We start from the raw sequence: 21,646 nt of genomic DNA, 5'->3' as shown, positions 1-21,646 counted from the left end.
AAGTTGTCTCATGAGCTGTGAGAAAAGTGGCAAAATTTGGCTTCCCTTGGTCACAGCCCCATTGTAGCCTGTTTGCATCTGCCCAGAGCCAGTAACAGATTCATTCTGACACGGCCGTGGCCATCTCCTCCATCCAACCTGGCTGCGAGTCAGCTCTGAGCTGGGCACATTCCCAGACTGGGCATTGGATGTGGTCAGGTTGGTGAGACCCTGGGATAAAGACGACTTGCGAGAGTATTGCTCCCAGCAGCAGCATGATACCTAGAGGCCTTGCAAGCGCCTGGACAACCTGCTCACAAGCAGGCTGATAAAATGGGGCTGAAAAAGGAAAGAAAGAAAAAAAAAATGCTGGTGGAAACATGTGCCACTTCGCTGCGGAGAGCCCAGCCAGCAGTCAAGAAATGTTTTTGGGGCGGTGCTGCCTTGTCCCTCTCGTGCTCTTTGTGTAACTGTGCTGCTGATGCCTGCCACTAACGCAAACTCTTTTTCTCAGATATACAGATACTTCCCTGGGTTTGACTGGTTCTTCCTTGACCCCATCACAACAAGTGGAATTAAATTTGCAAATGATGAGAAGTGAGTTCCCTGTTTGTAGGGTTTCAGCCGTGGCTGCAGCGAGCCAGGGCGTGCACCAAGGAGGATATACGTGCGACCACGCTCCACTCCTTTGCTGTTGAAGCAATAAAATTCCTGAAGGGATTTCAGCAGCTCTAGTAGTCATGGGTGCAGCATGGCTTTGAACGGTGGAGCTCTTTCTCTTGCTGCGATTTTTTGGACTGTTTTAATTGTTTTTCAATGAGGAGAAATGCAAAAGAGAGCATAGAAACTGCCCAGGGATATGCTAATGCAATCCGTGCTCTCATACCTTTGCCTTTTGAATGTACGTTACACACGAAACAGCAGCGTGGGGATATTGAAAGTTTGGGAAGATGTGTGTGTTTTACATATCTATTAATGTACATACTGAGCACACCCTGTGCACAGTGACATTGTGTGCTTTCACTGAGGCTTTCATTCAGGAGCCTGAGCATTTATGAGTTTGGTTTCCCATTATAAAACCAAACAGGATGTTTGGGGACCTTGCTCTGCAGTGGGGTGAACTGCTTTTCCCTGGTCTGAGCGAGGAGTCCTTGCAAGGATGCTCTTCACTAGCTAATTTTCTGTAATCAAGCTAGCAGTGCCCAGGTAATAGCATTTGAGGTCTAAACCACAGTCAGTGACCTGCAAGATGTTTGTCATTGCAGTTTCTTTGAAAATCCAGGTGTGTTGGTGTTAGTCTTGGGAGCTCCCTGAGGGCCGGCCCACTCTTCCTAGCATGGTGTGCTGTTTTGAAACCTTGCAGCTGTTTGCGTGCCATTTCCTTTTGACTAGCTTTGACCTCAGTACAGAGCTCTTGGCGGCAAAGATAATTTTGGGAAGGGAGGAAAACACATCCAATCTACCTGCTGCTGACTGCCTGAGCTCCAGTGTCACTCAACGGAGCTGATAGAGGTTGGGAAAGCAGCCGGGCATTTGTAGGTTGTAGCTGCTTCCAGATGGCCAGGAAAGGGGAGGAATTTAAGGCTTCCCTAAAAAACAATTCCTTCCATTTCTAAGTAAGTCCTACAACAGTTAAAATCATTTGTACACAGCCATCTGAGATAGCACCAGATCTGCATTTCTCACTCCACAAAGCTAACCTGAATGCGCTGGTTTGCGAGGTCTGGCAGAACGGTTCTTCTAAGCTTTGGTGACGTTGTTGCCTGTTTTACAGTGTGAAATACATTTCCTGCTCCCTGCTTATCCTTCATGCTGAAGATGACCCCGTGGTACCATTTCATCTGGGAAAAAAGGTACGTGTGCAGCCCTGATGGGAGGGATCGGTGTGGGAAGGACATCCGCAGCGTGCTGTGTAAAGCTAGACAGAAAGACAGCAGCAGGAGACGTGCACAGAGATGCTGCAAATCCTCTGGGGCTGAGGGTGCCAAATCATAGTGAAGCCGAGCTGGAGGCCACAAGCCCGGTCGAGGCAGGGCCCGTACGTAACCCGCTCGTAAGCAGGGTGCTCGGTTGAGGGGAGCTGACTGGTTTGGAGTGATGTGTGCCTCTCCCCTGTCCCCTCCACCCCAACTCAGCTTTACAACATTGCCGCCATGTCGCGGAGTTTCCGAGACTACAAGGTGCAGTTCGTCCCGTTCCACACAGACCTCGGCTACCGGCACAAGTACATCTACAGGAGTCCAGAGCTACCTCGAATACTGCGGTAACTGCCCGCGCGGTCGGGTCTCTTGCAGCGCAGGGTGGGTGCTGGCGCTTGCAGCTTTGGGGCAGCGCTGTAGCACGCGGCTGGGAGCGCAAGAGATGCGCAGCAGGCACCTGTACTGAGCAGATCTTCTGCAAGCCCCCTTTGGCCTCCACGCTGGGTGGGCAACTTGTGCTGGCTTCTGCAGAGCACTCCAGCTCCTTGCAAAGCAGGCTTTGGGAAGGGAAATGACAGGAAGCTGGGAGCACTTCCCCTCTCTGGCTCATTTCAGCAGCGAGCTGGCAGCTCTGGAGGGGTTGTTTGCAGGGCAGCTACTTCTGCTGCTTGCATTTCCCTCTCCTGGTGGGAGCCACTGGCTGAGCAAGGCTCAAACCCTTTTGTTCCCCGTAGCTGTGAGTGCTCAGACCCCGAGAGTCACTGTGTTTCCTGTGCCCTTTTCTAGGGAATTCCTGGGAAAATCTGAACACGAGCATCATCAGTGAAGACTGGCTGCTTGGCAGCATGGAGGTTTTCCTTTCTTCCCCTTCCCTCTCCCTCCTTTTCTTTCCTCTCCTCCCCGTGGGTTGGTCTGCCATTCTCCCATCCCCTGGCACGAAGGAGGCTGGGGATTCCTGCGCTGGCCCTAGTGTGCACCTTCTGGCAACCCCGACTCCCAGCACCAGTGGTGACAGAAGAAAGACGAGAAGTTGCAGGCTTCTGTTTCCATAGGGATGGAGGAGTGAAAACAACCCAGGAGCTGGTACCAAACAAGCAAAAATATGTGGGCACAACAGAGCCATGTCAGTCTGGCGTGGTGCTGCTGAGGACAAACATTCCTGGGACGTGTGTCAGGACCAAGGGTGTTCCTTTCACCTTTAAAAATTGCTGCTGTTTTGGGATCACACAGACTCATTTGCTGTAGGCAAATGGCTCTTTCTATGTCTCTATACCACAGGTGTCTTGCTTGTTCTTTCGAAGAAATACGTGTTTAGCCTTTCCTTTTTGCTACGTGGCCGTAATCGCAACGCACTGAAGATCGGGGTAGTGAGTGGTGATTTTATTTAGCTCTTCAGTCACATTGTGTTGCGAGTGTTGGGCTAATTGCACACATTTGGAAATAAAAATGAAAGATCTCCCCCTTCCTTTTCCAACATGTATCTAATGGAAAATATTAATGCTCTTTCATCTTTTCTTTCTGGACATCGTTCCTATTCCCTGTTTGTCCTCTTGGAAACTCCTCCCTTTCTTCACGTACGCTCCCCGACTGGGACTGAAGTGACTTTTTGTTGATAAATTGCGAACTCGGGAGGTTAAGCCGGAGAGCATGGGATTGCTTTTTGCCTGATCGCCCCTCTCCGTGAACAGCATCCTCAGGGAGGATGATGGTCCTCCGCTCTGCTCTCCCCGCACGTGTGCGTGCAGACCTGGGCTTCCTTGGGGCGGAAAAGGGCCTTGTTTTTTATTCTTTTCTTTTTCTTCTAAGTCTTTTCTTTCTTTCTTTCTTTCTTTCTTTTTTTTTTTTTTTTTTTTTTTTTTTTTTTGCTTGCTTTTATTTCCCCCTCTCCCATCTGCCTTTTAATTCCTTATGTTGAGTTTTCCTGCTCCAGGAGGCAGAAGTGGGGGAAAAAAAAGAGCCGTCTTCCTGCAGCGAGAGCCTCTGGGGCCGCCCCCACACCACTTTGACTGGAGCGGGGGGCCATTCTACGCCACCGGTGAGCTCTGCGCTGAGATGGCAGAGGGTCTTGCAGAGGCCAGCTGGGGACCGGGCCCCGACCCCGTTGCTCTACATGGGCCGCACTGCGTGCCGTAGGTCTCGCTGCTCGTGCTTGGAGGCGAGTCGTGCCGCCCAAAGGCGCTGCTCGCTAACGCGGGGTGCGCGGCGTAGTGGAAGCCACTCAGCGTGCATCCGAGTTGTAGCTGCAGGCTTGTGCTAGTTGCAGAGTAGACGGTAGCTCTTGAGATTCTTCTGCTGTAGCGTGGTTATCCCCGGGGTTTCTGACCCATGATACTTATAAGCTAACCGTGCCACTGAAATTATGTTTGATGCACTTATATTTATTGCACTGATGGAACAGAAACACTTATTTGGCACTGGGGTGCAACTTGCCTGCTGCAGCCTGAGGCAGAGGCTGGCTGCCTTCCTCCCAGGGGACGGAGCTGAGGGGCCAGCGCGGGAACTGCTGGCATTGGTGATCCCAACGTGTCCAGTCCAGTTATTTGGCCAGTTGAGATGCTTGGAAAATTAAACTGAAATGTTTATCTTAAAAAGTGGTGTAGTTTTAATAAAAGCGTTCAATGCTGAGCATTGTGGCTTCACCTGCTTTGCCAGAGGGTTTTTTTTTTTTGGGGGGGGGGGGGAGGGGGGGGGAAAACTGGTAGGGGTTCAAGCATGGGAGTCCCCTATGTCCTTAGCTGAGCCTGTACGCCCAGCACAGCCTGGGCTCTGCTCTGTGCTGGTGTCAGCATGGTGCTCGGGGAGCGAGAGCGGAGAAAGCCCAGCGCGGCGGCGGCCTGGCTGTGCCTGACCCCTCCACCCCACCCCAGGTGCAAGGCGGGCAAGTCAGCACAGCGGAAAGCAAACTAACGCCCGTTGTAGGGTGTTTTTTTTTTTTTTTTTTTTTTTTTTTTTTTAATGAGTTGCTGTCACAGTGGGTGGGGGGGGGGGAGGTCTACTGCTGCGCTACGGGGCGTTAAACGCCGTCTCCCCGAGGACGACGCAAGTGCCAGCGTGTCCCGGCCATGGAGCGGGACGTGTGGCTCCACCTGGGCGAGGGGCTTGCGGGGTCGGCTGTAGGGCAGCGCGAGCAGCGCATGACGAGCAGGAAGGGGCAGCCTACTGCACGCGGCTAGGGATGCTGAGCTAAACACACACACAAAAAAAAAAAAAAAAAAAAAAAAAAAAACACCCCAGTGTGGTTTGGCTACTGGGCTTTTAGTTTTTTTTTTTTTTTTTTTTTTTTTTTTTTTTTTTAAACAACGAGGCATGGGAGGAGGAACCAGGCCTGGTTCCTCCGTGGCGGCTGTGTGGTGATTTATTGGGCTCCTGGCGCATAGCTGTGCCAGTGCATGAGCTCGTTTCCGTTAACGCCGCCGCATCTAACTGCTAAAACGCCCGCCGGAGCAGCCAGGCCGCTTTCATTCACGCATCGCCCGCTTTGCGCACCCGCTGCGTTCGCCGCGCGGGCCGGGCTGGGGCAGAGCGCAAGCGCCAGAGCTGCTCGCCTGCGCGCCCGCGGCTCTAACAGGGAGACCCACTTTCGCTGGGGGAGGGGGGTATCAATGGTGTACGGCGGGGGGGGGGGGGAGCCCGCGTAGCCTAAATCTGCTTGTGGGGGCAGGGTGAGCGAGGCCGGGCAGCGGGCAAGGCTGGGTGCGCGTAGCTAGAGCTGCTTCTCAAGCGCAGAGCCCAGCCACAGGAAGACTCGGAGTGGTTCAGCTCCCTAAAAGCGCTGCATGGCACATGCAGCGTGGATACACGCATTTAAATACAAGGGCCTTTCTCCCACCGCCCTGCTCCCATCCCTCGCAGCCAGGGCTCCTCCTGAGAGCACCATCCTCCTCCTCCTCGCCCAAACTCCCGAAAGGCCTCAGTACTGCAGAGCCAAGTCTACGCAATGGGCAGTGAAACACCAGCGAGGCCTCCCCCTGCCCAGGCCGGGGACCCTTCCTGGCGTCCTCCCCTCCGCGCACCCATCACTCCCGCGGCACGTTGGGTGGGGGCATTTGGGCGGCAGATGGCTCCACGCCCCAGATCTCCCGGGCATACTCCGTGATGGTCCGGTCACTGGAGAACTTGCCCGAGCACGCGATGTTCCTGATGACTTTCTTAGTCCACTCGCGGGAGTCCTGGCAAGAGGAGAGGGAATCGGCAGCAGTCAGTCTTGCCCCCGGCTCTGCCCAGGCTCTCCGCCTCGCAGGGCACCAGCAAACGCCAGGGCATGGCGGTACCAAAGAGGCATATGGGGCCTTGCTGTGCCCCACAGCACAGCGGTGGGCTCTGCCGGAGCAAGTTCAGCCCAGCTCCTCCCCACTCTCCTGCCTCAGCCACCCCAGCCCAGGACCCCACCCCTGGAGCTCTTACCATGAACAGCTGGTCCACTTGGCCCTGGCATTTAACGTAGGCTTCGTAGTCAGCGAAAACCTTAAACCTGAAACCCAACAGGCAGAGTGAGGCTGGTTGTTTGCCCACCGTACGATGCCAGGCTGCCAGCACAGACATCTTCCCGTGGATGGCAGGGCCCAGGTCACGTGTGGCAGGCTGGGACACCCCTCTCCCGGGCTGGCTGCTTGCCGGGACTTACCTGTCGTGGTACATGAGCATGTTGACAACGTCCCTGAAGCAACCAGGGTCTCGAGGGGAGAAGAAGCCACTGCTGATCTGGTCAATAGCCTGCCGCAGCTCTGGCAGGCGGTCGTAGTACTCCCGTGCGTTGTACCTGTGCCCAGAGAAGGCAGAGACAGGATGTAGGGATGTACCCTCTGCCCCAGGGCCCAGCGTCCACAGAGCGCAGCGCCCGTGGGCACGCGCGTCTCTGCTAGGGCAGGAAAGGCTGCCGCAGGCTCCCTCCGCGAGGGGTCTCGTTCCCGAGGGCCTGCGTCCATCAAAGCACTCTGCTAGCTGCTCCAAGGCCTGCCACAGCGCCAGAAGTGCTCTGCACCCAGATTCCCGTCCCACTCATACCCACTGCACTCTGGCTGAGCTGCCTGGACCGGATCCTCGACTGGATGTCCACAAAACGACCCAGTGCAGACCGGCCCCTTGCTTACACCTGCCCCAAGGGAGTTCCCCTAAGAGCCTGCAGCTCACCCTGGCAGAGCTCAGCCCTGCATCCCCATCCGACGGGCCCCAGCACATGCTGCCCTCTTCCCAGCACCAACCCGCGGCGATCCAGGGCCTCCACATCCTCCACCCGCATGCCGAAGATGAAGAGGTTTTCTTCGCCTGCCTCCTCGGCCATCTCCACATTGGCCCCATCCATGGTGCCGATGGTGAGGGCCCCGTTCAGCATGAACTTCATGTTGCCAGTGCCTGAGGCCTCTGTGCCAGCTGTGGAGATTTGCTGGGAGAGATCAGCTGCTGGGATCACTGCCAGGTGCAAGAGAGGTGGGAGTTAGCCCTCAGCATACCACCACGTGGGCCCCAGGTCAGCAAAACAGCTCTGGGCACCTGCTAGGGGCCTTGCTAACTCATCAGCTTCAGACCACAGAGCTCACAGAGCCAGGCACAAACCCAGGCCCAGCTCTGCCGCAACCTCATGCAGCTGCCATCCCTTCCGTGTGAAGCTAGTCTCCTGCCCTGTGCAGCACTCTGCAGCCCTCAGGTCCTCCCTGGGGAGGGCCAGGTGACCTGCCATGACAGCCTCTCAGACCAGCCAGCTTTTGGGCCTAGCCAGGACATGCTCAGCTCATGATGTGTACTCACATGAGACCAGACATACCTTTCTCAGCCAAGGATACCCGATAGTTCTCTAGGAAGATGACCTTGAGTCTGTCCCCCACATATGGATCACTGTTGACAACCTCACCAATGGATGTGATGAGTTTGATGATCATCTTGGCCATGTGGTAGCCAGGGGCCGCCTGAAGAACAGCTCAGAAAGAGTGAAGGCTTTTAAGGAAGGGAGAACATGAGAGGTGCCAGAGCAGATCCTCACGGCAGGGAGAATCTAGGCCTCATCTCTGCTGTACACATGAGTCAGCAGAAAAGCTTTAATGGGAAGTCCTGAGCCACAGGGAGGGAATGATGGGGCCTTGTTTGGTCCAATTAGTCCATGAAGCTGTTTCCTGAAGAGCCACTCAGCACAAAATATGGTGGCTAACCCACAGTGAGCCCAGCAAAGCTCCAGGAATGGGACAGTACCTTCCCCGCACCCTCACTGAGCTGCGCGTGCATCGAGTCTGGGACGTGTTTTACCTTTCCTCCAATCATGATAGTCCTGGGTACAAAGGATTTGGATGGGTCACTTCTGATGCCTGAAAGAGCAGAGATTCATGTCACCAAAGTGATGATAAACTGGGCAAAGCTTACTGCTCTCATCAGAGATGAGAGCTTTTCTTTAGAGTTCTGTGTGACCTTTCAGGCACACTGTCTTCCTCCTGGAGAGAAGCTCCTCAAGACAGGAGGACAGAGCCAGGCTCAGAAGCCCTTAGCTGGAGAGATGCACCCCTCTGCACCACCCGCTGGCATACAACGTGGCATCACCCTGGCAATGAGGGACTGTCGGAGAGTGTCCCTTGATCAAGCAGCCAGAGGCAGGACTTACGGTTGTAGAGGGTGATAGCATGCAGGCAGTTCAGCAGTTGGCGCTTGTACTCATGGATTCGCTTCACCTGAATGTCGAACATAGAGGAAGGGTTGATCTTGACCTTGTACTGCTCCTCCAAGTAGGCTGAGAACTTCAGCTTGTTCTCCTGCCAAGGAAACCTGATGAGAAGCAGGCATGGGCTCCTAGGCGTTGTATCAGACACGAGTGTTCACCGCGAGGATGTTCCTGGGTGACTTTACCTTTCTCCCCAACCCCCCAAACCATGTTACCTGTTTAACTTTCGCCACATCCCTGATAAAAGTCTCGTTATTGATGAAATTCAGTAGCTTCTTCAGTTGGCTCAGATCCGTGATAAAGCCTTCTCCAATTTTCTAAAGGAACAAACCAAGAGAGGAATGTCCCACCTGTAAGTCTTCTCACTCAGTCCACAGCTGTGCTTCCCTGACAGAGGTGCCATGATCGCACTGGAAAGTGGATGAAGAGACACTTTGGACAGGAAAAGGCACACAGCTGCTTTTGGTGAGGTTACTGCTCTGTGTTACATGGGAGCTCAGAGGTACAGGCCAAAAAGGACACATGCAAAAACCGAAAGAAGTCCCTTTTCCTCAAAGAATTTTAGAGGAAGGATGTTTGTACATGTACTAGGGCTTCCTGGTAGCTGGAAGACCTGAAGGTCAGAGCTTAAAAATACTTTTAATTGCAGGACATTATTCAGCCACTGCATATCTCAGTACGGAGCAAAAGCTGGTCCTCCAGGGCCTGGCTCATGAAGGAGACAAGGCTGAGGTTGGAGTTCTGAGGGAGCCCTTTTTCGTCTGTGAAGTCGGATGCCTCCGTGGACACTCATTTCCACAGTGTGGTACTGCCTGACAGGTTGTTTGTAGACACTTTGAGGGGACAGAAACAGGCCCAAATTTCTGCAATTCTTTGGCCAATCCTTCATCATTGACTTTAAAGCTCAACCAGTCTTACATCAACAGGTGCAATAGGTCTGCTCCTACCACCTGTCTGTGCTCACTCACAGCTGCCAGGAGTTAGTCTTGGGCTCTGCTCAGACTGACATGAAGAGACAAGCAGAAGCAAACAGCAGGAAGAGCCCACGCTTGCAACTCACCTCAGCAATAACATCGGCTAGTCCTGGGTTGCACAGCAGGAGCCAGCGCCTCGGTGTGATCCCATTCGTCTTGTTTTGGAACTTCTCTGGCCCCAGCTCACAGAAATCCTTGAATCTGGAACATCGGGGAGCAGGAGCCACTCTGAACCAGGCCTCTCCACAACCCAGGACGTCAGCTGTGCCCAGCTTCCCCTACTTGTGCTCCTGGCTCAGGGCAATCTCTGCTGATCTCTCTATACTACTCCAAACTCTCAGTGTTGCCTCTCAACTCCTCTGCCAGCCCTAAGGACTAGGGTTTCACAAACTCCGAAAGGACTGGAGTTAGACCCTGCATGCACTCGAATGAGGCAGTGTCCCCAGCCTGTCATGCGCAGCAGTACAACCAAAGCACACCTTGATACCCAAACACCCTGGCCAGACCCCTAGACCTGCCAGCAAAGTGCAGAGGAGAGGTGTGTGCACGCCTTGGGCATCCCCCAACTCACACTGAGTTCTTCACAATGTCAGAGTGGATACGGGCCACACCGTTCACAGCATGGGAGCCGATCACACAGAGGTGCGCCATATTGATGCGCTTGCAGTCCCCTTCCTCGATCACCGACATCCTCCTGAGACGGTCAACATCCCCTGGATAGAGAGCTGCCACATGCTGTCAGGATACAGACAGAGAGAAAGGGACGTTAGTGGCCCAGCTGTAGAACCTGGGAACATTCCCATCCCAAGGACAGCTACATCAGCCCCCAGGCTCCCCACACACTGTGACCAGTCCAGGCCCTTACGTCCAGATGTCTTTGGTTGAGGGCATAAATGATCTCTAGGTGACGCGGCAGCAGCTTTTCAAACATGGAGACTGGCCAGCGCTCCAGGGCTTCAGGCAGTACGGTGTGGTTGGTGTATGCACAGGTCCGTTTTGTGATTTCCCAGGCCTGTGTAGAGACAGTAGATTAACGTGTGCACTTAGCTCAGGAGGGAAAAGAAAACCCTGTGTGAGGACAGGTGGCCCCGGAAGGTCTGGAGCGCATCTCACAGCTCTGCTGACCTTGTCCCAATCCACTTTCTCCATGTCCACCAGGATCCGCATGAGCTCTGGGATGGCAAGGGCTGGGTGGGTGTCATTTAGCTGAATAGCTACCTGCAACATAGACATGCCAGGCTTAGATCTGGCACTAACGAGACTCTGACAGTGTCCTAGCACAGCATCCATGGGGGACAGGGTGGGGCTCAGCCCCAAGTCTGTTCTCCTGGCTCACAACCCACCATCCACCCTAGCAATAGAGAGAGCTCTCAGGAACGGAGCTCTTCAATCTTTGCAAGTTTTGCTCCAAATTGCAAATTTTCTCCTGGGAAGAGGAACCCAGAGATCACCTGTTTTCCAACCCAAATTACTAGGATCTTTGTATACGCTGCTTGGTCCTGAGCATCCTGCTCTCCCTAATGATAGGCAGGTCTAGCCCAAGCCCCCAGCCCTTCTTGGCCCACAAACTCACCTTGTCCGGGAAGGTTTCAAAGCATGTTCTTACAGGATCTCGGCAACCAAATTTGGAAGACTTGAAGCGGCGGATAATATCTTGGAGGGTAGCAGCCACCACGAAATACTCCTGTTTCAGCCGCAGCTCTTTGCCTTCGAAGAACTGCAGGGGGAGGATGCGCAGCCATCAGCGCAGCAGCTGCCGTCCCCAGCTGGCAGCCAACCCTCTAGAGATGCTCCTGCCCACTCTGACGGTTTTCCCACCAGGCCTTACATGTTCAGCGCCTCATCAGGGCTACTGTGCATGTTCCTCGTGCTGCATCTCATGGGGCAGCAGCTGTAGGGACCGGACCAGGGACAGGGGCTTGAAATTCCAAACGTGGGCCAGGAGCAGCACAGCTCCAGGGGCTGGCGCTGCTCATCCAAGATGTAGCTGCCTGGTCTCAGGTGCCTCCAGAGGGCAACAGAATCTGCCACATTGCTGCAACTTGCACAGACTTGCACAGCTACCTCCCTCTCTGCAAGACCCCTGCAGGGTTTTTCGACTAAGGCTTTTGGACTCCCCCCAATAGCCAGTGTGGTGTCCAGGCACACCAGCAATAAAATGACAGGGAGGAAGATCCCAAGCAGCAGGAAAAAGAGGCAAGAAGGCATGTGTGAGTGACTACTCACATTATCATTCGGGTACAGGACTCTGGAGATGTTTTCTGCCAGGTTTCTGTCCAACACCGCCTGGATGTAGTCACCCACATTGACTGCAGCATGGGAGAAGTACACACAGGACTGCAACAGCTATATAGAAATTCAGGCAGGTGCCAGACACACTCTCTTGTACGGTTCCTGAGCCAAAGGCCCTCACAGCCTCCTAGCCATGACTGCAGAGACTTTTAGTGGGAACATTAAAGCTAGTATTAATGAAATATGAATGTGAATGTTCAAGTGGGAAAGCACCAGGAGAAACAGGAGACTGGATATGAGAATAGCACATCACCATGCAGTTTCTCAAGACATACAGATCGGGAAGAACAGATAGAAGCAGAAGACAGATGGAAGCCAGAGAAGGCAAAAAAAAGGAAGTGAGTAAACCAGTCATCTGGCCTAAGAAGCAAAAAGACTAGGTTTACTGACAGTTCCTGAGGAGTACAAAAGGCCCACCCAAAACTCAGCTCACAGTCATCAGTGAAGAACTGAGGAGGCATTATGAGGATTTGAAAGCCAGCAGCCCTCGTCCTAAGTATCCCACAGGAGTTCTCTTGGCAGCTGTTTCAACACACATATCTTGGTGCTTCCAAGTACAAAACAACAACTCAAATCAATTTTGTCTAAAACTTCTCCCTTTGGTAATGGCCTAGTGTTGAGCTTTATGTTAGTTGCCCTACATCTGCTCTTCATTACTACACTTAGAGCCTGAGAAATGCTCTACAGTCCACAGAACGGCTCACACATGGACTCAAAGGAAATCAGCAGTGAGGGAGAGTAAGGTGGGGTGCACTGCCATTTACATCAGCACCAAGGGATGAAGCTACATGGAAACAACCCTTGATGGCAACTGTGGGTTTGCAGCTCATTTGCTTATATGGAAAACACACTGGCAGATGGTCTGGCACTCAGGGATGGTCTGGCACTCAGGGAAGGCACAGGGCAGGTTTCAAGGGTGAGACAGGCATGACAGGAATGGAGGAGGACAGATAGGTGTCCTGGTGCATGGGAGCTTTGGAGGCATGGATGCATGCACAGTAGTGTTTTGGCAACATCCAGGTGTTATGGATGAAGCTGGCCAGATGGGAGGTGCTGTGCCAGCCACTGTGTACACAGAAGCAACCATGCCCCAGCCCAGAAGTCCACTGGCCAGAAAAGAGGCAGCAGAGAGCCCTTACATTCCTGGAGGTTAAAGTCATTAGGCGCCTTCGCAGACCACAGCCTCATGGTGTTCACAGTGTTGTTCTTATATCCTGGCACCGGTGTATCGTAAGGCATAGCAAGGACAACCTGCAAAAGGACAACATTGCCCTCTGATAAGCAATGTCTCATAGTCAGAGAAGGTAGGAAAGAGACTCAAAGCATGGAGGAAACCAGAGAACAGGCAATTCCTGGCTGCGGTAAAGATCCCATCTGCACTAAAACACACCTGCTGAGGTTCGCAGACTCTCCTGCTAGACCGTGGGCACGTCTAGCATCTTCTGGCCAAGGGACCGGAGCTGTTTGGAGCTTTACTGACAAACAGGAGTTAAGAGCCCACCAACAAAAGGTAGCAGAGTTGCAATCAAGTTGCTGAGCAACCTATACCGATTGGAGTACCTCTTAAATTATTCATCAGAGCATTGCAAACATCCTCAACTGGCCATTGCAATTCTGTCTCTGCTGGAGAAGAGCCAAGGTCACAGGACAGCTGTAACCTTTGTGTTTCCATCCAGGAGAGATTCTGCAGGCTGAATACTACTCATTAGCCCTCTGCAGCCTCTCAGGACTAAACTCTACTGCCCCAGCACCACTCCCAGAGCGATTCACCCAAGAACTTCATTAAACATATGACGAACCTGACTTGACTAAATCTGCCAAGACCTCCAATATGGCCTGAACTGAACACAAGTGCAAAAACACTGGTGCAGTCTGTAGCTGATGTTTAATCCTCGAGCTTAAAGGATGGCTTACTGCTGCCGAGAATAACAGCGGGATGCCCAGCTCTGACTGTGTTAGCCAGGCAAGGCAAGGGTGGGTTTCTGAGCTTGCACGCTCCAGTTTGCTGCTGTACCAATATTCACTTGCCTTCAGATCTGCTGGGCAGCAAGGCGAGGTGCCCTGACCTCAGCCCCAGAAGGAAGGGGCTGAAGACTTGTGTACAAAAAGCTTGAGCTGACACAGGCAACAGGAGCTAGCTCCTCCTGAACAAGTCAGTATGTATTGGCATCACTACCACAGATTTCCCCACGTAACAACATGAGAGGCGAGAGAGAACAGAGGGACCTGTGCTTATGGGGCAGGGGAAATCTGGGCAGATCAGTGCATCAGCCCCTAAGAGTCTTTTTGTGCCGGCATCAACACCTCCCCTCAGGGGAAAATTAGCAAGAGCTCAGGCTCTAAAAGCTAATATTACCAGCTCCGGACGTGGAAGGAATGCAAGCCCGCCCCTGTCTGAGCCACAGGCCCGGGGCACACATCACATAAACAGAACGATGCTATATTTGGACATTGTTTCTTTGGCTTTTTTTGAGCCCTTCCAGCTTGTTTCCTACAAGGACACTGGCTGAAAACTCCCTTTCTTGTAGGAAGCAGTGTTTCTCAGTGTACAGCTTGGGATCCCTGCAGCCTGAGAGACAAAGGCACTCATTCCCCATGTGGACAGCTGCTTCCCCAGAGGCCTCTGGCACAGTGCCCCACTAACCTGCCAGAACTACATGTATCCTGAGAACGGTCTAGGTCACCATGCTGCCTCTCACAAGCAAGGTCCCTGGAAATGGATCTGGTTTCTTTCTTTTCTGAACAGGCCAAGGGGGCTCTGTAACAGGGCTCAGCTCTTGGGAGAGCTGTGGGCACTGAAGAGACCAGCTTGGCTTTACGGCTGTGCGTTCCTGAGATGGACAAAACTGGCCTAACAGGCTGAGCAATCCTTGGCCAATGTGGGAACAAGGCTGGGCTGTGTCACTAAATCTAACAGAAACTCATATAGTCCTTTCTTCCCCTAGGTAGTGGTTAGAGAGGAAAGGCCAACATATCTTCAGTCGTCTTAGTAAATCTGTGCCTATTTAAAGCCTGCCTCCCTCAGCTGTAAGCCTGGAATACATTTATTATGTAGTGAAGCGTTTGCTCTAAACGTTGGCACAACACAAGGCCTCCAGAGAGACTGGGAACATGAATCTGTGTTGTGAGCCTCCCCTGTCAGTACTCTGCCGATCAGGCTGCTCTAGGAAAGAGAGCAACTTGCTCCAGTGACAGGAGTTAAGCACCCAGACTGCTCCATGGCTACCCCAAGATATGAATCTCTACCCACAGCAGCAGCAGCTGCAGAGTGACCTGCAAAATTACTGGGTTTGAGCAAGGGGTAGCGAGGATCCTTGTGGAAGGTGCCTAATTCAGCTGCTAGGAATACAGTTTTCTGCCCATGTAAATTAGGTTTTAATTCCACCCAAGGATGTGAGATTGCACCCCAGAAATCAGTAGAGAACGAGGATCTGAAGTCACAGCTGTGACTAAATATTTATTTTTTTTCCTCAGATTCTGCTGCAGCTAAAGATGACAAGCACAAAATCACAAACGGAGCAGAGTCAGTCTTGCCAATCTGGGAGAAAAGCAGAGTTTGACGCCAACTAGCATGGGAGGAGACTCTCCCTCTCCACACTCTCCTATACTGTCCTTCCCAAGCCCAACACTAGAGGTGATCTTTGTACCTGAGTATCAATCCACTTCACACCCTCAGGTGTGTGATCCACTCGGCCGTAGAAGTGCACAGGAAGCATATACTCCGGGCGAGCTTTCTCCCAGGGATTGCCATAGCGCAACCAGTCATCAGCCTCCTCCACCTGAAAGAGGCAAGCATAATTCAAGGGAAGGCTTGTATCTCCAAGTGAAGGCTAAACGAGGCCTTTCTGGAGAGAGTCACAGCTTAAAAGCAAAGCCTTAGAAAGCTGACTTTGAAGATGCACAGGCCTTTGGGCTTTCCAAAACAGGGATGACTACATACAACAGCCTCTTACATTGGCTTGGCAGAGCTGCACTGGTTTAAACTATCCCCATGAATTGCACGGACGCCCGCACTCAGTGCGTCTCAAGCGGTTTGCAGCCAGTTTGGTGGTGACGGTGAGATGTGTGGGATGTGGTTTCCTGGAAGCCCACCACTGCTGTTCCTGGCCACAAACCATCTTCTGTAATCGAGGTCTTGCTAACTGCTCCTCTCTGCCTATAACAGCAGTAAGAGGAGTGAAAAAGGAATTCAGCAGTGCAATCAAGGGTGACGTGCACCAGAAGCCAGAGGGGCTGAGGCACTCAAAAAGAATGCTCTGTGTCCACAGGCATTTTTCTGATAGGAGCGGGGCAGGCCTGAGATATAACCCAGTGTGACCACTCACATTCTTTTTAAATTAACATCGAGGCAATTGCAGGGGCTGCTTTTCAGCATGTCAGCTGAAAATTTACACCATTTACAGAGCCCAGCACTGCATCTTCTTTGTGGGAAAGGAAGAAAAAAAAAAAAAAAAAAAAAAAAAACAGAAACACCTCATCTGCACTGATTTATGCAGTGTTATTTTAAGGGGGAAAAGGGTCCTTTACGTACATAAGCAACACAGGTCTCCCAAGGGAAGTTATTTCCAGACATACACTTTGGATAGCTGTCATCTGGGGCAGTTACTTATCCTAATTTTACTTACAAAACACTAAGATTAGGCTACAGCAGAGTCCCTGTTTAAGCTCCTGCTGCTACTGTCCTGGGGAATATACAGGAGCAGCAGCACCCCAGGCACATTCATTTATCCCATTGTGTTTCCATTCATCCTCAACGCAGACACCTCCAATAGCTGTTCAGTGATGTTGCCATCTTTACCCTGACTTCGTGCACACTCATGCCCAGGTCAGACGGGACTCTCAGGTTGTCACATCCATGCTGCGGAGTCTCGGGCAGGGGGACTCGGGTTGCAGCTGCGTCACGTAGGCAGAGCTCACAAACCACTGTGCTGAGGTAGTCAGCTGTGGGCAGTGGTGGTTGCACGTGCCCCTGGGCGTGAGCCTGCTGTACAAGCGTGCCCAGAGGTCCTCGGCATTTCTCCTTGCTGAGGCGGTTACAGCCTTGGGGTCAGCACAGGTAGTAACAGCCTGTTTGGCACCACAGGTGATGGGCTAAAATAACCAGCTTTATAAACAGCCCAAGTCACCACAGCGCTGCCAAGCCACTTTTTGAGCCAGGCCTTGTCCACAAACAGAGGTGACCATCTCAGCATGGACTGGAAAGGGAAGGGGTGACTTTGGTTTGTCAATATACCTGCCAGCCATCGACAATCTTCTGATTGAAGATACCAAATTCATAGCGGATGCCGTAACCATACGCTGCCAGCCCCAACGTGGCCATGGAGTCCAGGAAGCAAGCTGGAAAAGCAGAGCAGGATCACAATGTGAGGAACCTCACGCCCAGCTCATGAGACCTCTACAGCACACTGTGCATGGGGGTGAGGAGCCACCACAACCAATGCTGCTGAAAACTCTTATTACTCAGAGAAAATCTGTGTGTAGGAAGGGTCAGCCTGCAGTATGGTCCCAGTGTACATCATGCTGAGCTGCCACAAACACCCCAAAGTTTTTAGCAACAAGGACAGGAACTGCAGGCAGTTGCAAGGGAGGGATTAGCACCAGGCCAATGCCAGGGGAGTCTGGGGCACCCACAGCTCTGGGTGATGAAGGTGCAGCTGTGACAACCTTCCCTGTGCAAGCAGTTGTGGATAGCAGGGCCTGCATTAGTGGAAACCAGGACAGCTGCAGGGTTATCAACAACTCAAGTTAAGCATGACTGAAATGGATGCAAATGCAGCCTTGCTGCAGCACGAGCTCTTCTAAATTTGTCTGAGAAACCCACACCTTGGTCTAAGCCTGTACATCAGATAAAGCAGCACTTCTGAACCTGACTGGCTGTACCACCAACTCCTTTACCATCAACTCTTTCAAAGCAAGCCTTTCCAATCATCATTCCAGAGCAGCCCTAGTAAAGGTTAGCCCTGGCATTTCCACTGTGTCAGAGAGGCCTTGTTCCCTTGTTCCCCTATGCAATAGGCAAATTAAAATAGCAGCCAACATTTTGTCTACATGAGAGTTATTTGTGTGCCTCAGGGAAGTGAGAGATTTTTCAGCCACATCCCAGCTTGTCATGCTTCAGTTAGGCACGGATGCATCTCCTGGATGCTCTCATTTAGACTTTGGGGGGGGGGGATAATTTCTGACTAGCTGGGAGAATGCAGACGACACCACGCTGTACAGCTGTGTGGTGGACGTTGGCTGGGATAGGTGTGGGTTATGGCCTACATGTTATCCTGCTGCAGCAGGCACTCCCAGGTGCAGGGGGTGAGTCATGGAGCAGAGGGTGGACGGGGGTTGGAACGAACATGCAACATGCTCACAAGGAGGGCATAAGTACAGAGCCTTCCTGCCAGGCTGCCCTTGGTCCCTGTCCAGTTGGCATGAGCACAGGGCTCCCCTCTCCCTGTATTACCTGCCAAGCGGCCCAGGCCTCCGTTTCCCAGCCCAGCATCTTCTTCAATTTCCTCCAGTTCCTCCAAGTCCAAACCCAGCTATTGGGGAAATAACCACAGCAGAATACACTGTCAGTATCTCACTCCTCCCATGCTATGAGGCTGCTCTCCGAGGAGGGCAAACTCAAATTCCAAAACAACCCATCCCACATAAAATAAAAAAGTACATGGGGCTTCCTCTGCCCTGACTCCTCCACATCTTACCAGTCTCCCATCACCAGGCAGCCTAATTACTTGAAAAATGATCTAGTTCATCATCAAACGTCACCTTCCCTTAAACTGGGAGGTTTCCTTAGAGACATCAAACAAAACAGTTGTCTTCTGGCAGTCCTTCAAGTTGCAAGGTCCGTCCATTGAACGCAGACTGGAAAAAGGATGGCAAATGGCCAGTCAGCACAAAAGAAACTGCAGAATCCTGCCTGCTTAAGTGCACCACTCTTCTCTTTACATCCACTTAAGCCTTGAGGAATGTTACAGCCATGTTTGCAGCTTCTTCTTGCAAGTATTGCTGTTACACTCTATGTCCTCCCACATCATAACCACTCTGCAGCAGAGCTCCTTGACTGGAATCCATGGAGGAGTGTGGTTGTCTCATCTTCTGTATCTCTTGGGCAACCTGTTCTCCAGCCCAAATGCTAGCAAGCTCTTCAAGGGCTGCATCCACTTTGAGGTTGCATGCCAGCAGCAAGTTTTCAGGAGTCAAGAGATGCTACCTCTCAAACGACAGCAGTTTCTCACATTGGCATGAAGGTGAGCAACAGGGAGTCAGGCAGATGCCACAGTTGCTCCCCAAACCTCTCTCCCAGTGCTGCAGCTGTGTTCAATCATGAGCCAGGAAAGCCTCATGCACAGAGTGACAGGGGTTGCTAAAATCGAGGCAAATTCTCTGTCACTAAATCATGCTGGATATAAGACCTCCCATCTGAGCTGGTCACTTGCCATCATGAGCTCCAAATATCAGAGACTACAGTGAGGGAAGCCTTCGTTGACAGCTCTGGCCAGATCAGTACAATGAAAACACCTCACAAGGGGACTTGAAGATCTTCCCTGAATGAAACTCTGATGTGTGATACCTTAGAGAGAGAAGTGTTGGGTCCCCCTTTGGGAAATCCTTTGCATCCCTTGGCAAGGTAAGTACTAGCCAAGAAATTTCATCAGCAATCACAGCAAATCATTCCAAGAGATGGTGACAGAGCCCAGCTTTGCTAGACAGCATAATATGGATCAAGCCAAGGCAGGGGAGGGAGGGCACAAAGATCTGGCGTAAGAAAGCCCCAACATAGCCTGTCACAAAGATCACTGTCCTGCTGCAGAGATGACTGCAAGCCTGAGTAAACATGGCTTTGCATTTCTGATTGACTTAGTGCTACTTAGCAGCATCTGCGATTTTTCCAGTTTGAACTCATCCAATGCCTTTTTATTTTAGGGAAACCATTTTTCCCCTTCTTCCTTCTTAGTGATATATTTTTATCTGCCAGTGCTCCTGCAGAGTCCTGTGTACATGCATGCATAAACTGTAGTTTGGTGTCTTTGTGCTCCAGTTTTCTTTTCTTGCTCAGCCTCCCTCATCAGATTACATCTTCAGAGATAAGCCATCATTTCTCCTCATAGTGATGGAAAGCTGTCTGCACCTTGGGATTCCCTAGTCATGTTGGACACTAGGAGTTGTTTTCCAGATGTGAAACCCAGCCACTACAGGAAAAACGTGGCTTGAGAAAACTGTAACTCTCAAGGCAGCCCAAAGTTTCCCTATTCTCTCTTTTGGGAAATGAAAAACAGTAACAGAGCCAAGCCTTGTTTCGTTTAGTCAGAATAAAACATCATTAGGAGTAAGCCCTGAGAAATAAAGATACTCAGCCTTTCACGTGGAAAATTCTACCTAAATCTTCAGGGGGAAGGGGGGAAGAGGGGCAGGATAAGAATTCACCTGGTAAATGGCTTCGTCACAAGCGTTCTGCAAGCCCAGGTTCACCATCGTGTTCTGCAGGGTGCGTCCCATGTAGAACTCCAGGGACAGGTAATAAATACGCTGGGGAGGCAAAGCAAAACAGCACTAAATTACACACCGTTCATTTCAAACACTCGTAGGAGGCCTGCTCATCGCTTGCTGCACCAAATATTGTCACCGAAGTCACTTAAAAATAAAAAATCAAAGAAAAAAAAACCAAAACAGGTAGACTTCAGAGCTTTCCTGAAGAGGGATGTCTTCTTAAATGGGCCCTTTACGCCGGTTCCTGAGCAACACGTACCACAGCTTGTTTGTCAGAAGGCTGGTAGCACGGGATGCTGGCCAACCCTTTGCTGCGCATCTCCCTGCCAACAGCCTTCTATAGGAAAATCTTGTTGCCCGTTAAGTGTTTCCCTAATTAACTTAGGGCAAGAATTATCTGGGATGCCAAACAGTACATTTAAACATGGTCAAGCTGCTGGGGCACTTGGTCCAAGTGATGCTTACAGTGGGGCTTTTAATATTTTCTCCCATGCAGCTCGAGCTGATCCCGTGCCAGCCGAAGGCAAGAGAGTGCCTCCAGCCCCTTGTGTGCTTGGTCGGGCTTCAGGCCAGGCCTCCTGCTAACGATTTTCCAAGGCTGCTATCGCGCTTCTGGAGCTGCCCGACGATAATTGAGCCAGGTCACCAGCTGCAGAGGAGGCGAGGGACGGGCGAAGGCAGCGCGGGGCACTTCGGTACTCCGGCACCGAGGGCCGGGAGTTTTCCCCTCCGGCTGGATGCGGGCAACGGCCTCGGCAGCTCCAGCGGGGGCGGCTCTGCAGAGGGAAGATGTTCAGCCCCGGCGGGTGCTAAAACGGGTCTGACCGGAGCGACGACGGTCGCGGTTTTAGGCGATGGCGGAGCCCGGACAGCAGCGCGTCCTGGGGGCCGCCCGCGCCCTCCCGGGGGCTGCAGGGCGCCTCCCGCGGGCGGGGCGGGTTTACGCGTGGGCGAGGGCCCGAAGGGGGTGCCCGGGGCGGGGGGGGGGGGGTCGCCCACCTTGGGGTCCTTCTCGTAGTAGTGCTGCTGCGTGCGGATCCAGCGCCCCACGAGGTGGTCGCGCACCGCGTGTGCCAGCGCGAAGTAGTAGTCGCGGGGGGTGGCCACGTTGCGGTCCTTGACCAGCGTGAAGTGGAGGTGCCGGTTGAAGCTCTTGCGCACCTCGGCCACGTCGCCCAGCCCCGCCAGGCCCCGCACGCTGATCTGCTTCCGCCGCTCGCCATCGCTCCGCGGCGCCGCCATGGCCGCGCCGCCGCCGCCCGCCCGGCTCTGCCGCAGCCGGCACCGGCACCGGCGGCGGTGGCACCGCCGCGCCTGCGCGCTGAGGCGGCGCCGCGGCGCGGGGCGGCCGCTGTGAG

The 21,646-nt window shown here is 52.7% G+C and overlaps 2 protein-coding genes across 5 annotated transcripts in view; one reads left to right on the top strand and one right to left on the bottom strand.

Annotated features, from left to right (window-relative positions):
• The window catches only part of ABHD12 (abhydrolase domain containing 12, lysophospholipase), a 40,389-nt gene extending 35,866 nt beyond the window's left edge, over positions 1 to 4,523 (top strand). For 2 of the 3 annotated variants that reach the window (XM_062571364.1, XM_062571365.1), the window contains exons 10-13: positions 494 to 576; positions 1,754 to 1,832; positions 2,115 to 2,242; positions 2,685 to 4,523. In XM_062571364.1, the coding sequence (XP_062427348.1) occupies positions 494 to 576; positions 1,754 to 1,832; positions 2,115 to 2,242; positions 2,685 to 2,724 (330 nt within the window). In that variant the 3' untranslated portion in view covers positions 2,725 to 4,523. Of the gene's footprint in view, positions 1 to 493; positions 577 to 1,753; positions 1,833 to 2,114; positions 2,243 to 2,684 lie in introns of those variants that run through there. The other variant, XM_062571366.1, reaches the window with a different exon arrangement.
• PYGB (glycogen phosphorylase B) lies at positions 3,258 to 21,581 on the bottom strand. Of its 2 annotated transcripts, none has more exons than XM_062571362.1 (21): positions 21,288 to 21,581; positions 20,226 to 20,327; positions 18,259 to 18,337; positions 17,041 to 17,144; positions 15,455 to 15,586; positions 12,947 to 13,058; positions 11,742 to 11,824; positions 11,089 to 11,232; positions 10,641 to 10,733; positions 10,381 to 10,527; positions 10,087 to 10,250; positions 9,602 to 9,716; positions 8,757 to 8,858; positions 8,485 to 8,632; positions 8,136 to 8,194; positions 7,660 to 7,801; positions 7,100 to 7,307; positions 6,523 to 6,657; positions 6,303 to 6,369; positions 5,912 to 6,067; positions 3,258 to 5,081 (listed from the first exon to the last, which is right to left on the bottom strand). In XM_062571362.1, the coding sequence occupies exons 1-20, from the start codon at positions 21,528 to 21,530 to the stop codon at positions 5,915 to 5,917; spliced, it is 2,532 nt and encodes an 843-aa protein (XP_062427346.1). In that variant the 5' UTR covers positions 21,531 to 21,581; the 3' UTR covers positions 3,258 to 5,081; positions 5,912 to 5,914. The 2 variants fall into 2 exon arrangements, with proteins under 2 accessions (XP_062427346.1, XP_062427347.1); XM_062571363.1 differs by having other exon boundaries at positions 3,258 to 4,454.
• Positions 21,582 to 21,646: the final 65 nt, after the last annotated feature.

Source organism: Rhea pennata, chromosome 3, assembly GCF_028389875.1.
Source record: "Rhea pennata isolate bPtePen1 chromosome 3, bPtePen1.pri, whole genome shotgun sequence".
Classification (NCBI taxonomy): Eukaryota; Metazoa; Chordata; class Aves; order Rheiformes; family Rheidae; genus Rhea; species Rhea pennata.
This window is presented reverse-complemented; position numbering and strand designations above follow the sequence as displayed.

Coding starts and splice junctions, on each gene's coding strand:
- PYGB (XM_062571362.1), bottom strand. CDS start 21,530: ATGGCGGCGCCGCGGAGCGATGGCGAGCGGCGGAAGCAGATCAGCGTG. Junction 18,338..20,225: donor GTGACGAAGCCATTTACCAG/GTGAATTCTTAT, acceptor TTTCCCCAATAG/CTGGGTTTGGACTTGGAGGA. Junction 9,717..10,086: donor GACATTGTGAAGAACTCAGT/GTGAGTTGGGGG, acceptor CCGATGTTCCAG/ATTCAAGGATTTCTGTGAGC.